Raw genomic sequence first — 16243 nt, forward strand, 5'->3', positions numbered from 1 at the left:
TCGTCCTCATTTATTCTTTGCCAACTGTTAGGCCCGGTTCTCTTTTTTTTTTGTACCGTCTCGTGGGTATTTCCTCCCGTGTCTTCTCTTCTTTATCAATTAAGAAAATCACTTGTCGCCATATCATTGTTCCACGTACCATGCCATGTCAGCATTCCAATATTCCATGTGTAAAGTTCTTTCATCACCAATACATTATTCACGTTAAGATTCCCATGATTTTCTCCTGGACTCTTCACATATAAAATTGGTCGGTGTCCACTGTCAAATTCTTGGGGTATCTCCACGCTGCCAAAGAAAACATATTATCAACTTTTTAGATTTTCTTGCATATACATACACTAGGATTGATGTTCACAATTTTTACACTTCAATCTCTGTATTCACGTCAAGTTGAACCTGTGGCAAAAGTAAGTTTACTAGATGCTCTTAATCTTATGCTTTTTATGCGGGTTTTTTTCGACGTATGTTTTCTTTCCATTTGTTAAAAAGAAAATTCTAAGTTTTTAAACATAATAAATATAACCTTTTATGTTTTAAGGATCGAGGGGTGCTTCAATTCTTTCTTTGTGAATTGTATATGGTTATAAGGACGTGTATTCAATTAAGTACTATTGCCAAGACTGGTATTTATGTCAAACATAGTATTTAGGACATTCACATAATATATTTTATTTATTCTTTATGATAAAAGACCGAGCGCCGACAAGACTAGAGGTCATAAATGAACTACTTAAGCATTAACTCAATTAAACAAAAGAATGTAATGTGTTAAATTTTTAATCATGCTCTCAAATAAATTTTAAACGCTACAAAGGCATGATCAAGTGGAGATCAAGATATCTAATATCATTCTCAATTTACACAAGTTTGAATATATTTCAATTGTTCAAGGTAAATTGAATATCCAATAACCAATGAGTTGTATGACGAAATAGTCTTTCGCAATATAAATAGCTCTAGAATATGGATATTGGATAAAAGATATCGTCATATAACTTATAACTCACCTATTCCCTTCTTCTTTCTCTTGCAGTCAAGATTCTTATTATATTTAAGAAAGATGAAATCACACATATATCGATCTATCATTAATTATGTAAGTCCCTATTCTATCGCTTTTACTTTGTTGCATTCCTCAAGTAACATTAATGTAGATAATATACTTCTTACAAATTGGGGCAATACATTTTTATTATATTTAGATCGTTTTAGAAAAATAAAGGGACAAAGCAACACTAAAATCTCTCATTTTAATAAATATATTAAATCCTTCTACGCCTTTTTCTTATCTAATTAATTATCAAATTTTAATTCATTTTTCACCTATTATAAGTATTTGTTTGTTGAATTTATGTTTATATTATCTAAGTCCAATGTAGTTAAATGGGGGAGAGGAAGGAGAGTTCCTTGTCGTGATAAACTTTATGTGAAGAAAGTATTATCGTTATATGAGGAAGATACCAAGCTGAGGTAGATATCAAGCTCTAAATATTTATTAAAATATTAAAAATAAATCATTTTGAATAGTACATGTGATATATGGATCTTTTCCTTAACTCTATTTATTTGATTACCTATTTTTCATAACTAGACTAAAAAGACTCGCTATGCAATTCAATCTTTCATATCCACTTATGCGATTTGGACTTTGACATTTAAATGTATAATTAAATATCACTTATAGGTGTATATGATGAAATTTAATTTTTTGTGCATCACATGTACATTAAAATAGAAAAGGAGAGACTTGAATATTTTAGAAAAGAACAATCAATCCTGAAAAGACAATTATGCCAAAGCACAATTGATAATTCTATGTGGTTAAAGAAAAATATAGAGAAGATAAAAGTTGATCAAAGAATGTTGCTTCTGATATTGTCTATTCGAGTAATCAAATTTCAAAAGGGAGATGTACCAAAATTTAATTGATAGCGTGATGACTAGAAAATGGAGTTAGAGTTTGTCAAAGAGTATGCCTTTTGACTTATTCATAAAAGATCTAAAGGTTACGCGAGAATGCTAACTTGTCTATTCAAATTTGCAACATATAACTAAGTAAATATTTTTCGAACATGCACTTACAATTTTTAATATATATATTTTGTAATAAATGATCTGGAATATACGTGCAACACACGTGCAGCGGGACTAATTTCTTATTAACAGTGTAACAAGTGGCTATTTGCGCATTTCACCCTCCTGTTTGGGTAGAAATGGCGTAGGATAGCCACTTTTTAATGTGGTATTTACTTTTTATCCAGCATTTTTAATGTTGAGCAAAAATAGCCACTAGTTTATTAAAATTAATATGAAAAAACGGTTTTACCCTTTCTTCATGAGTGATGTGTAAATATTAACGACATGATGTCCTTAAATTCATGAGTGCTGTGTAAATATCAAGGACAAAATCCTTAACTTCATGAGTGTTGTGTAAATATCAAGAACAAAAATGTCCTTGATATTTACACAACACTCATGATGTTAAGGACATGATGTCTTAAAGTTTAACAACAGAAGGTTAAAATATAGAACACTTTGTCCTTAATATTTATACAACACTCATGAAGTTAAGGACATTATGTCCTTAATATTTACACAACACTCGTGAAGTTAAGAACACTATGTCCTTAACATTTACACTGCACACATGAAGTTAAGGATACCATGTCCTTAATATTTACACTGCACATATGAAGTTAAGGACATGATGTCCTAAAGTTTAACAACAGAAGGTGCAAATACAAAATACTTTATCCTTAATATTTACACAGCACTCATGAAGTTAAGGACACCATGTCCTTAATATTTACTCAGCACCCGTGAAGTTAAGGATACCATGTCCTTAACATTTATACTGCACATATGAAGTTAAGGACATGATGTCCTAAAGTTTAAAATAGAAGTGCTAATTCAGGACACTTTGTCCTTAATATTTATACATCACTCGTGAAGTTAAGGACACCATGTGTAGCATAAGAGTATTTTCATCCGGGCGATAAAATTTTATTAAAGCACTAGTTAAAGAGTAAATAAATTTTAAATAGTGACTTAAGCGTAAATACAACTCTAATTGATGGGTAACTGTGCACTTCCCCATGTTTGGGCTACTAGGCCTAAGGATTTGAACTTTTAACTCTCTAAATACCTTGGGCCTGGACCGTATGGGTAGAAGCCAGCAAAATGACCCGTTCCCTAGTCTACTTCCTGAATTCCACCCTTCTCCTCTCCGATTCCACTAACCTATTGAAAAACACAGAAGAAACCCGTTGAAAATGTTGAGGCTTAAGAGATTTAGCTCAGCTGTATTTCTCAATTCAAAAAACATTTTTTCTAGAGAAGAGAAATTAGTTTCTCCAATCCATTTAAGCAATCCATGCCGATTGACCTCCAGTCGCTTCCTCGATATTTACCAGGTTAGTTCAATAAAAATAGAAGTGTATTTTCTTTCTTAGTCGTCCATTTCATATTTTTTTATTTTTCAATTACTCTGCTAATATATAAAATAGTAAATTAATTATTGTTTACAGTATAATTTTTTTCCTGAACTAAGTTGGTATTGAAGATTCATTTGATTACAGCTAGGAAACAAGGATGCAATTGAGAAAGAGCGTGCTCGGCTGTAAGTTTCTCGATTTCAATGTATTGTACTTCCTCCGTGATAACTTTGAAGATAAGCCAAATCGCCATGAAAATCTAACTAGGGTTCATGAGAACAAAATGAGAGAGAAAGAGAGCTTCAGATGTTTCTGTATATCCGAATGGCCAAACTGTCCAAATGTGTACAAACTATACTATATATACATTGGGCCAAAATGTCTTGAACCAGAAAAATATAAACCAAAACTTAACAAAACAAAAGCCTATACAATTAACTTATACACAACTGGGCCTATTTCGGCCCAGATGCCAAATAGCCTTCAAGTCCAACACCCCCCCAAGTTGGAGGGGGAAACCACCCGCAACTTGGAGAGAAACTGATGATGAAGCTGCCCAGTTAATGGCTTGGTGAGGACATCAACCAACTGTTTAAGAGTAGAGACATGAGACAAACAAATCAGTCTGTCACCCAACTTAGCCCGAATAAAGTGACAATCCACCTCTATGTGCTTGGTAATGTGAATAGCGGCCTTATTATCACAAAACATAGAGATAGGAAGGGAAACATGAACGTGCAAATCAGAGAAAATCCGGACTAGCCAAGTCAATTCCACCACAACTTTACTGATAGCTCGGTATTCAGCCTCAGTCGAAGAAAGGGACACAATGGCCTGCTTTTTAGACTTCCAGCTAATTAAACTATCACCCAAAAAGATACAAAACTCAGTGACAGAGCGTCTGGTATCAACACAAGCAGCCCAATCACTATCACTGTAGGCAGTCACTTTGAGATCAGGAGAATTGGAGTAGAATAAGCCAACATCAAAAGTACCCTTAAGATACCTCAAAATGTGTAAAGCAGTAGACATATGAGGAGACCGAGGACACTTTAAAAACTGGCTAAGATGCTGGACTGCAAAGCAAATATCAGGTCGAGTGTGTATGAGAAACAACAACTTACCAATCAAAGACCTATAAGTCTCAGGGTTGTCCAAAATATCACCAGAATCAGCCGACAAGTTATCATGAAGTTCGAGAGGGCACACCACAGAAGAAACATCTGAACAATGGTATGCTGATAACAAATCAAAAACAAACTTTTTTTGATTCAAAAGAACACCAGAGGTAAAATAAGAAACATCAATGCCCAAAAAGTAGTGCAAAGTACCCAGATCTTTGATTCTGAACTGAGTATCTAAAAAATATTTCAAATCAAGAATATCAGCTGCATTATCCCCTGTTAGTATTATATCATCAACATAAACGGCTAATATAGTCAAAGAACCAGGGGAACCCTTAACAAAAAGAGAATAATCATTTACAGAGGGAGAGAAACCCTTAGAACATAAGGCTTGAGATAACTTAGCATACCACTGTCTTGATGCCTGCCGAAGACCATAAAGAGACTTCTGTAATTTGCACACTAGAGGAGCAGAAGAAGAACAACCAGAAACCGAAAGACCATGAGGTAATTTCATATAGACTTCCTCATCTAAATCACCATGGAGGAAAGCATTATTAACATCTAATTGAAACAAGGGCCATTGTCTTTTAACAACAACTGCTATTAAACATTTTATGGTGGACAACTTCACAAGGGGAAAAAGTCTCATTAAAATCAACACCTTCCACTTGCGTATCACCCCTAATTACAAGTCTGGCCTTATACCTCTCTACACTACCATCAGCCTTGTATTTCACCTTATAAACCCATTTACATCCAATAGGTTTCTTGCCTTTAGGTAACTCTACAATATCCCAAGTGTGATTAGCTTCTAAAGCCTCAAACTCTTTTCTCATGGCATCCTGCCAAGCTGGAATAGAGGCTGCCTGAGAATAGGTACTAGGTTCAAATTCAGCATGCGTAAGAATAGAAGTGGAACAAGAAAGAGATGAAGGAAAAGTACATTGATAGTCTTTCAAATATGCAGGAGGATTATGATCCCTAGTAGATCTCCTCGAGCGAGTATGAGAACTAGCAGGAGAAAGCAAAGAAGATGGAGTAGAAGATGGCATAGGAGAACTGACAGCAGGACTCAAGGAAGAGGAAGCAGGAGACTGAATAGGAGAACTGGCAGGAGAAAGTGGAGAGGGACCATGAAGAAAAACAGGATCAGTAGCAGCAGGTAGAGGGGAAGAGGCAAAGGAAGGATCAGAAGACAACACAGAAGATGGAGATGGAGAAGGAGAGGAAACACGAATATTAGGTGACTTGGAAAAAGGGAAATAATTTTCATGGAATACTACATCCCTTGAAACAAAACACTTCTTAGTGGACAGGTTGTATAACTTGTATCCTTTCTTGGCAAAAGGATATCCAAGAAAAGCACAAGGAATAGCCCTTGGTTTAAATTTATCTCTGTGAGGTATAGGGACTGTGGCATAACATAAACAACCAAAAGATCGAAAATGATAGTAAATGGGCACCTTACCATACAATATTTCAAAAGGGGATTTATTATTTAAAAGTTTAGAGGGTAATCGGTTAATGATATAAGTGGCTGTTAACAAGCAATCACCCCAAAAGTGCATAGGTACTTTGGACTGGAACATTAATGCTCTAGAAGCTTCAAGAAGGGATCTATGTTTTCTTTCAACCACTCCATTTTGTTGAGGGGTGTAGGGGCAACTTGTTTGATGTATGATTCCATGTTCTGAAAAAAATAATGATGCACAGGAACTACACCCCAACTCTAGAGCATTATCACTTCTAATTGTTTGAATTGTAGTGTGAAAATGAGTTTTGACCATTGCAACAAAAGCTTTTATTAAGGGAAAGGCATTACTTTTGGATCCCATTAGGTGTGTCCAAGTGGCTCGTGTATAATCATCGACAATAGTAAGGAAGTATCTAGCCCCAGAATAAGTTGCAGTATGGTAAGGACCCCAAGTATCAATGTGAATAAGTTGAAAAGGTGAGTTGGTACTTATAGTACTATCTGGAAAAGGCAACCTAGTTTGCCTGGACATAGGACAAACATTACAAATGAAAGACTGTTTGGATGACCAAGAATCAGACAAACCAGAAATGAGTTTCATTCTAACTAATGGAACATGTGCAAGCCTTTGATACCAAACTACATCCATTTTATTCATGTTAGTAGTACTACAAATAAAAGGAATATCACACACATCAGGCATAATAGAACTAGATTACAAGTAGAAGAAGGAACACAAGATGAAACAACATTAGTCATGGGAGAAGCAGGATGAACACAAGATGAGACAACATTATTTGTGGAATCTAAATTGGAGAAAAGTTGAGAATGAGAGGAAGGCCTTTTCCACATAAACTTGTACATGCCACTATCCAGTTTACCAAGATCCAGAGGCTTCTTCAGAAAAGGGCCCTGTGGTATAAGTAAACAAGATTCATGAGCGAATAGAACAAAACATTTGAATTGCTGTATAATCCTATACACAGAGATCAGATTGTGTTGAAAAGAGGGAATATAGAGAACATTGTGAAGAATGAAAGAGGGATTTAAAACAAAGGAACCAGTGTAGGTCACTTTTACTTTATGGCCATTAGAAAGTGATACAAGATAAGGCACACGTAAAGGAGTAAGGTTTGATAGAAAATCTTTATTAGATGTCATATGGTCGGTAGCACCAGAGTCAACTATCCAGGTTAAATCTATTGATTGAGAAAGCATGCAAGAACTAGAACTAGAACCATTCAGCAGATCATCAGTTAGTAGAGTACAGTACCAACAAAATTGGCAGAAGCCATCAGATTAGACTGAGGATTAGAATCTGACAAGTGGGACTGTTGCAGTATAGTCATCAACTGATTGTACTGCTGCATACTCAGACCAGGAATCACAGAACTTTACTCAGGAGAACTAGAGACACCAGAATGAGAAGAACCAGCAATGTTATAATGCCCACTATCAGAAGACTCAGGTTCAGCAGTAACATTTGCTGCAGTTCTTCTACTCTTAGTTAATTTGAAGTTAGAGAGAAAACCATGAAGTTTATAACATTTGTCAATCAAATGTCCAGGTTTTTTGCAGTATCTGCAGAATAAAGAACCCTTGGTCTGATCAACATGCATCTTCTGGTCAAAAGCTTCCCTTTGGTTGTATTGTTGTTTTGGTGGAGGAAGTAAAGGCTTAGCAAAGTGACTAGCATTTGCATTGAAGGAGGCTGACTCTGAATTGAATTGAGGAGTAGAATTCACATGTCTCTGACTCTCATCTTGGAGTAAGATATTGTAAACAATATCAAGTGAAGGTAGTGGTTGCATCATAAGAAAATTACCCCTAATACTAACATAAGTTTCATTGAGCCCCATTAAAAATTGATATACCTTGTCTTCCTCTAACTCCTGATTTAAACCAGATTTAGCAGCACAATTACACGAACTCACACGATTCTTACGGATGAAAGCCAACTCATCCCATAACTTCTTTAATTTGTTAAAGTATGATGCTATGTCACGAGACCCTTGACAAGTAGAGGCTAACTCTTTTTTAATCTCAAAAACTTTGGTTCCATTTACAGTTCCATATCGTTTTTCAAGTTGATTCCAAATGCTTTTCGGTTGCTTCAGAGTATTGAACACTCTCGGCAATTTCAGGTGATAGGGAGCTGGTTAACCAAGATATTACCATATTATTACATCTATTCCAAAGTCGTAATTCAGGAGCATCATCAGCAGGTTTAGAACATGTTCCATCTATAAAAGCTATCTTATTTTTTTGCTGACAATGCCACTATCATATTTCTCTTCCAACCCCCAAAGCCGATTCCAGAAAATGGAACTTGCACCAAACAAGTACCCGGAACATCAGAGGGATGTATGAATAAAGGACCAGAAGGATCTAGAGTATATGTGGAGCTAGCAGTAGTAGAACTAGTTACAGTCATATTTGATTCAATTGAGAACAAAAATTGTACATGCAATGAGGCAATTGAGGGTTAAAATCACTGAAACCAACAGAGAAAAGTTCACAGCAACACTGTATGAGAGGATAGGGTAAGATGTACCACACTTCTTCGCAACCGGAAGAAGACGGCCTTCAAGGTTAAAACAAACTTCAACTGACCTCCTGGAGCTCACAAACACAAAAAATCCACTCGAAACCATATTAATGTCAGAGCCCCGAGTTCGATTTCCGACCAAAACCAAATTCTCGTTCGTAACTCCTCAGAACAAATTAAAATCACCGGAAAATATCAAAATAAACCATTGCAGAACCGCAAATCATCGGAAACTACTGTAAAATATGGAGGCGACACGGAACTGATGAAATCGAAGATGAAGAGAACTTGGACAAAACTTTGTGAGGGTAATATTGGATGAAAGCAGAAGACCAGGTCTATAAGAATTTGTGCTCTGATACCATGATAACTTTGAAGATAAGCCAAATCGCCATGAAAATCTAACTAGGGTTCATGAGAACAAAATGAGAGAGAAAGAGAGCTTCAGATGTTTTTGTATATCCGAATGGCCAAACTGTCCAAATGTGTACTAACTATACTATATATACATTGGGCCAAAATGTCTTGAACCCGGAAAATATAAACCAAAACTTAACAAAACAAAAGCCTATACAATTAACTTATACACAACTGGACTTATTTCTGCTGAGGCCCAGATGCCAAATAGCCTTCAAGTCCAACACTCCGTCCCAATTTATATAACACTGTTTGATTAGGGGCACATAGTTTAAAAAAGAAAGAAAGACTTTTGAAACTTGTGATCTAGAGCATGTCATAGATACTTGTGCGGCTATAAATCATCAAAATTAAGGTTAAAATGAGAAGTTCAAAGTTAAATTATTTCTAAATATAAAAATATGACATTCTTTTTGCGACAAACTAAGAAGGAAAGTGTACGGGATAGAGGGGGTACTATTTAACTTATGTTAAATGGACTCTGAAATTTACTTTATGTATATAATGTGATTTAGGGCAGTAAAGATGAGATGAACCGGGGTTACTTTGCTGATATAAATGAGTTGAAGCAACATGGTGGTAAGGTATAAAATACGTCACTATCTTAATGTTGCTTTCTCAGTTTTTTTTTTTTTTTTTTTTGACCTTTTGCTTATGGAAATTGCGGAACATAGATTGCAACTGCAAATAAGATAATCATTCCAGCAGTGGCAGCTGTGAAGTTTCCTGCGCTGGAAGTGAATCACTCAGATGGTTCGAGCCTTAAGCTTCCCATCGCATCCATTGGAAATGGCGTTGCGGCAAACAAAGCGGAAGCACCAAAGGCATCATTGTTGTGTCTTTCATTTCGTGCAAGCTCACAGGTTAGAGTAACTTTAATTGATTGCTGGTTTTGGCTGAAGTAAAAAAGCAGTGTTTATTTTATCCCTTAGCCTGTCATCCGGCTTACTAGTTTTCTTCACTTTTTGAGTTTCCTTGTCTATGAAATGACCTCTATCGGCACAGGAAGAAGTCATTAATGTTAACAATATTGTGTCTTAACTGAGGCATTATCTTGTACAACTAGAATGGCCAAAGCACTTTAACATTCCTTAGAGCTCAGAACATTAATCAGTGTTTTGACAATGCCGTGATGAATCATTGTCATTGGCTGCCTTACATTTGTAGGTTGTGTGTCTGAGTTAACTGTGAACATGACTTAAAGTTGATTTTGTTAGTCTTATCAACATTACTGCCATTACAGTAATTTTCAGGTTCATACCTCATTGAGTGAAATACATTATGAAATAAGTACCTAGGTTGAAAATTTCACAATTTTACCAAAATGTGTCATTGGTAGGTTGCACCATAAAAAATTGACTACGCTGACTCGTTCATGTCATTATTATAGAACACATGAATAAATTTCACTTAATTGCTGTACAGTTAGAGTTCTGAGAAATAGAAGTTTCTGATGCAGCATTTGTGGGGTAAAAGTAGTTAGAAACTAAGTAACTAACCCTCCCCATGCATTATCTTAAGATAATGCAGGTTGATTAAATTTATGATGTACAAACATCAATTATTGCAGTATATCTTCCCTTTTCTCATAATCTCATTATATGGCTGAAGTTTTGACTACTTCTGGCAGGCTATGGTAGATTCTTGGAGTAAACCATTTCTGGATACATTCAAAGATTCCAATAGAGTTCAGCTGTGCGAGGTATTACAGCACTTCGTCTTAGATGAACAAATAGCATATCTTCATGCATGTATCTTACATATTGGAGCCTGTTTTAGGTCTTTATACAATTGTAGATAAGCACAAAAGTGTAGAATTCCACACCGTATCCTGAAGACTCAAATTTCTGGTGGCCGTTGCACCTTCCTCTTATTTAAAATGTCTCTCATACCATAGCCAACATTGCTGATGTAAATGAGATGAAGCAACATTGTTTGGGGTTTGGCGAGGATTTTAAAATGCATAAGATTTGAATGTCAAATAAATATTTTCCCTTGTTATGGTTTTGGGATGTTCTCAGAGTTCATAGTAATTGAGCTAAAGGACTCTTTATTTCACGCTCGATACTATGATTCTGTCATGTGATAGTGACATTCTCAAAATTATGGTACTGTCGTGAAGTATAGTGACATTAAATGCAGGAACATGTTTCTGACTGTTATGCCTTCAATGTTTTGGAAATTAGGTATAAATTGTGAATATGAATTGATAAAGAATAATTGGAATCTAGAGAGGCAAGTTTCAAGAGTTAGTATTAGAAGCTGAAGGAAGAGGTTTCTTGGATGATATAAGGTTTTAATATTTCTGTAACAAACCTTTGGATATTCACACTTCTTGAATGAAAAAAGTGTTGGTTGGGAATAAACTCTATTAGTGCTGGTTTGTTAAAGACTATACACATGTAATTGTATGCTAGACATTTTTTAAGTCAAATGCAACGATTCCTGTATTTCTCATTTTCATAATGTAGTAGAGGTTGAATATATGAATCCTCAATTGTCTGCAGATCTCCTTTATAGATTCATGGTTGTTGACGCTCAGTCCTGTAAAGAAACTACTACTTCGGACTATGAGGAAATCTAACCCTGACGAAAGCAATGACGTACTGCATAGACAAATTGTTTATTCATTTGGAGACAATTACTACTTTCGGAAAGAACTTAAAATATTGAATCTTCTGACTGGGTATGAAAATGTTAACATTACGTCTCAGTTTCCTTATTGATTAAGCAGAAGAAATGAATTCTAAAGTGTTATCCATTCTATATCAAATTTACAGGTACACGTTTTTGCTTGACAAATTTGGTAGAATACGATGGCAAGGTTCTGGATTGGCAACAGAAGAAGAGTTGTCATCGCTTCTATCCTGTACTTCTCTACTGCTGGATGAGGAATAAAAGTAACAAAAATTTTGCTATACATGTCCAATTTCAAATATCAAAAGGCATATGGAGGGATCTCCTTGTTAAGTAGATTCAAGCTCCTAAAGTCTACATAAATGCTTCATTTTTTGTACTTCTGTACCCATTCTGGTTTTGGAGGTTCTGTAATTTTCTTTAAAATGAATATGAATGACTTTTTGGTGTTCCTGGACATTCTGCCTTGAACTGAATTGCACAAAACATATATGTGGTAGGCATTTTCTGCAGGGTCATGTTGAAATCATTCTAAAATTTTCTCTTCCATTTGCTTTAGCTGACCGACAACCTGGTTAGCTTATTTAAGGGTTTGACTATTATATGCTTGCTCCGTTTTATCATTTATCAGACCACTAGTTCAGTGAACACGTGTGTGGTTAGCTATATTGCTTAAGAGATCGTGGTGTTGTTTGCGGGCATTTTGATTATTCAAGTGAGTATTTGCTACCTCCATTAGCATAGAATATAATTTAATTCTCACACCATTGATAATCGTGTGTTCCTTCTATTCGGATCTTTCTATTCACAGCAGCCACGAATTTTCCTTTCCTCCACCCCCCCCCCCCCCCCCCCCTTTTTTTTGTTTTTTTTTTGTTTTGTTTTCCTTTCCCTTTCCCCTTCTTCCAAATAAATTACGTTTCATATATAATAAGATCACGGCTTTACTGCGAATTTGTTTAGGCCAATGCTTATGTTTTTATTATGGAGCTAAACATTGACCTTAATAATATAAGACACTGGTTTCTGGTCTGGGAAGTTTCTATGTATATCAATTATATATATATAATTGATGGTGTGATTTCGTATATATGGAACAAACTTAAAGGAAAGTGGGTAGAAGTCCACAATGACTTTCCCAGAATTTTCCAGTTGTCATCAAGTTTCATGACTATGTCACTAACTTTTTCAGGAATTTCATTAAATTTGTAAAGATAGTTCTCTTCAACCACATGGAGCTCCCATCTATCTTGTTCTTCTCGATCTCTTACCTTATTAGCTCTATCTGTTGTTGCATAGGAGCAGTAGCTTTATTGAGTTCAACTGATTCAGATATTTCAGATCATCCATTGCCCCTTTCCATTGCAATAATCATAAACTATTGCATCTCTCTCTCTGTTTTCACTTCATCCACCTATGCTTTTCTTTTTCGACCAGCTTTAGAAAATCAGCAACCACATACCCCAATTCAATACGGACTTTTTCCAGTAGGAAAGACCTTAATCTCAATTGTTTGTGCACAAATCTTGATAATTTCATTGCCATCTTTTCTTCCTTTCTTCTGGATCATCCTATCTTTTCTCCTGTTTGGATATCTTTACTATCTTTTTGCTTACAGAAGGCCAATTTCTCCTTCAATTCGGATGTATTTGAACCATAGCTACTGTTGGGGTTTGTTAAGTGTGGTTTTGGCTGAACTTGTACTGCCAAGTTTTCTGTGGAGTGTATTCATATATTTGTCCTACTTACTCGTGCCTGTAAGCTTTTCTCTTACCTATATAGCGTTTAAGGATCGATTTGGCAGGTGGGGTTCGTCGCCTTTTTTTAACTATGTTTACCAGAAGAGGAAAATGATTGAATTTGCAGTAGGAATGGTGTGCAGTATTCTCTTTCAGTACGTTTTCAGGGCGACTTCACTGGTGTCAATGGTTGCTTTCTTTTGTATTGCTGCGGCTTGGCTTGGTAGTCTTGCTATGGTTCAACCTTCAACTGATCTTGGAATTTTCAATTTCTTGCTTGTGAATGCTTGCTTAAATTGGGCTGTAAATATCTTTAAGGTCAATGTATATACTTGGCTTGTTTTTGGTGCTTGTCTTTTCCTATTCTTTCTACGTTGGAAGTTGGACTCAGTGTCGTTGAGATATAGCCATATTTTTGCTCCAATACCTACTACATCACCCTCCATTTCAACTATGCTAACCAACATTTCAGTATCTGCAAACTCCAACTCTCCCACTTCTACTAGTGCTGATCCTACACCCTCTACTATTGCCTCCTCATTGCAGTTTACTCTTAGCGACCTACAACTTCCTCTCGCGCCACTGACGTTACCGGCTCATCCACCAGCTAGATTTCATTCTTTTTGAGCTTTCCAGAGTCAGTAGTGGTGGTCCGTGGTGATGGTTGTGAGGTTTTGGTGGTTGGTGGTCGTAGTTGGTGGAAGAGACCGGTGGTAGTAGTTGTGTAGTGATGGTTGTGCGGTGATAACGAGATGTGGCAGCTATGAAATGGCTGGCTGACAAGGATAGTTGGGCAGTGGACCGAGACGGATCCTTAGAATGTAAAATTAATGGGTTCAAACCCTTTTAAATTTTTTAGTATTAAACTCATTGTATGTTTAAAACTATGTGTTCAAAACATAATAAATTTTTGAGGTTTCTTGCTATATACTTATGCTCCATGTCAAAAGTACTGAATTTACATGAACCAGTAGTTTTTGAACTCTATCCGCCACCAGGCCGGTGGAGGGAGTTAGTGGAGGCTGGCTGTGGAGGAGGGGATTAGTACAATGCAGAGTCCAGTAATATATCTGGTTTTCATAATAGAGGAGGGCTTGAGTCGAGGGCAGATTTAGGGGGACGGAAGGGGTTCATACTTTCGTCGGAAAATCACACTGTTATATAAGGCAAAATCAGATTTGTGTCTCTATATATTTTATTTTGAATCCTCTTGACACAGCCTAAAAAGCGTAGCCCAGTGGGTTCAGAACCTTTATAAGGTTGCTAGTTCAATTCTCATTGGCCATAATTTCTTTAAATTTTTTTAACTTTTTCCTTCTTTGAACTCCCTTGGCGAAAATCCCGATGGCTTGAATATATGGATCTTCAACCGTCTGCAGATCTCTTTTGTATGGTTGTTGACACTCATCCTGTAAAGAAACTACTACTACTACTTATTATGAGGAAATCTAAAAGCGAGGATGTAATGCACACATAGGCGGATTCAAGGTTTTAGGTTTATGAGTCCCTACAAAAATTTCGAGCTAATATACAATACTAAATGGATGAACGGACTGAGTTTCAAGTTAAATATTTTTATACATTTAATGAATTTTTTAAAACCAATACAGGTTTTAGACAAAAACTATTGGGTTCATGGGAACTCGCAGCTATTTTGCTGAATCTGCCCATGACTGCACAGACATATTCTTTTTTATTCATTTGGAGACCATTACTATTTTGGAAGAGTTACCTTTTTTTAGGTCAATTTTAGCATGATGTATTATGCACATATAACTTAAATTCTTAATAAATATGTATAAAAAGTGATATTTAATATTTGTATAGTATAATTTTTCAAAGAAAATTGATCAACTAGCCACCCTTTGGATATTACGTCGGCATTTGGACTTTCCCCACGAAAGGATGAAATTACGTAGGCTTTTGGACTTTGCCAAAACGTTGAACGCTTGACCAAGTCATAAATGTGAAAGACAGCAATTTTAGCCAATATTCAACTTGTTCTGGGTTTGGTTCAATATGGACTCATATCCAACTACCTATGTTGGGAGCTTGGTGGGCTACATTTTGTCAATTTCAAAAGTAATTTTCACTGTCCAAAAATATTTGCTGTAAAGTTAGAATTGGGACAGTTTTCTTCTTGAATTGCAATAGGAAGCTTCCTATACTATTAAATATCTACAGAATCAGTACATATATTCATTCATTCCTTATTCAACGAGACTCTCGTTGTTGAGCTAACATGTAACGTTCTAGGACTTTCACTTCTTTCAGAGGCAGACTTCATTTCAATATTTGTCATGTTTCTCCCACTTGGGAAATGAGATATTACTAAGAAAGTCAATACAAAGAACACCATTTCCTTTGTCTACATCCATCCCTATAAGGTAAAAACAGATAGGACAAAAGAAAAACAAATCTTTCTTTGATATAATTAAGACTAAAAAAAGGTAGAAGAAGAGAATGAAAACCTAAATCTTACATAAGCAAATAAGAAAAATTAGATGTTAAAAAGACAAAAAAGTATGAATAAGTAATAATACTTAGAATAAATCTTGCAAGTCGCAAGGTATAGGAATTATGTTTGTAAAGGGGAAAATTCTATTCAAACTAACATCAATTTTTTTAGTGAAGCATGCAAATTGGAAAGATAAAAAATACACCAGAAATCTCTTAATTATAACTACAGAAAAATACTACGTCTATATTTTTTTGAAATCTGGAATGTATCTTCAAATACCACTTGATACTATCATTGCCTGGAATTAGACCTATCACGGAAGGCAGCGTTAGTCCCACGGCATGGGCATTAATAAGCCAACAATTTTTTTAATATTTTTAAGAAACTAAAAATTTAAAAATAG

At 35.6% G+C, this 16243-nt stretch overlaps 1 protein-coding gene across 3 annotated transcripts; it reads left to right on the forward strand.

Annotated features, from left to right (window-relative positions):
• Positions 1-3174: 3174 nt before the first annotated feature.
• Positions 3175-12187, forward strand: LOC104106627 (uncharacterized). Of its 3 annotated transcripts, none has more exons than XM_009615207.4 (7): positions 3175-3416; positions 3582-3622; positions 9524-9587; positions 9678-9866; positions 10634-10705; positions 11511-11689; positions 11784-12187. In XM_009615207.4, exons 1-7 carry the CDS (start codon positions 3276-3278, stop codon positions 11899-11901), a joined length of 804 nt encoding a protein of 267 aa, XP_009613502.1. In that variant the 5' UTR covers positions 3175-3275; the 3' UTR covers positions 11902-12187. The 3 variants fall into 3 exon arrangements, with proteins under 3 accessions (XP_009613502.1, XP_009613503.1, XP_009613505.1); XM_009615210.4 differs by having other exon boundaries at positions 3237-3416; positions 9519-9587; XM_009615208.4 differs by lacking the exon at positions 3582-3622 and having other exon boundaries at positions 9519-9587.
• The last annotated feature ends 4056 nt before the right edge of the window (positions 12188-16243 follow it).

Source organism: Nicotiana tomentosiformis, chromosome 11 (genome assembly GCF_000390325.3).
Source record: "Nicotiana tomentosiformis chromosome 11, ASM39032v3, whole genome shotgun sequence".
Lineage (NCBI taxonomy): Eukaryota > Viridiplantae > Streptophyta > Magnoliopsida > Solanales > Solanaceae > Nicotiana > Nicotiana tomentosiformis.

Excerpts from the sequence above, each read along its gene's own strand:
- LOC104106627 (XM_009615207.4), top strand. The coding sequence starts at position 3,276 with ATGTTGAGGCTTAAGAGATTTAGCTCAGCTGTATTTCTCAATTCAAAA. Across the intron at positions 9,588-9,677 it reads TGAAGCAACATGGTGGTAAG|ATTGCAACTGCAAATAAGAT; the intron begins GTATAAAATACG and ends TGCGGAACATAG. Across the intron at positions 10,706-11,510 it reads ATAGAGTTCAGCTGTGCGAG|ATCTCCTTTATAGATTCATG; the intron begins GTATTACAGCAC and ends AATTGTCTGCAG.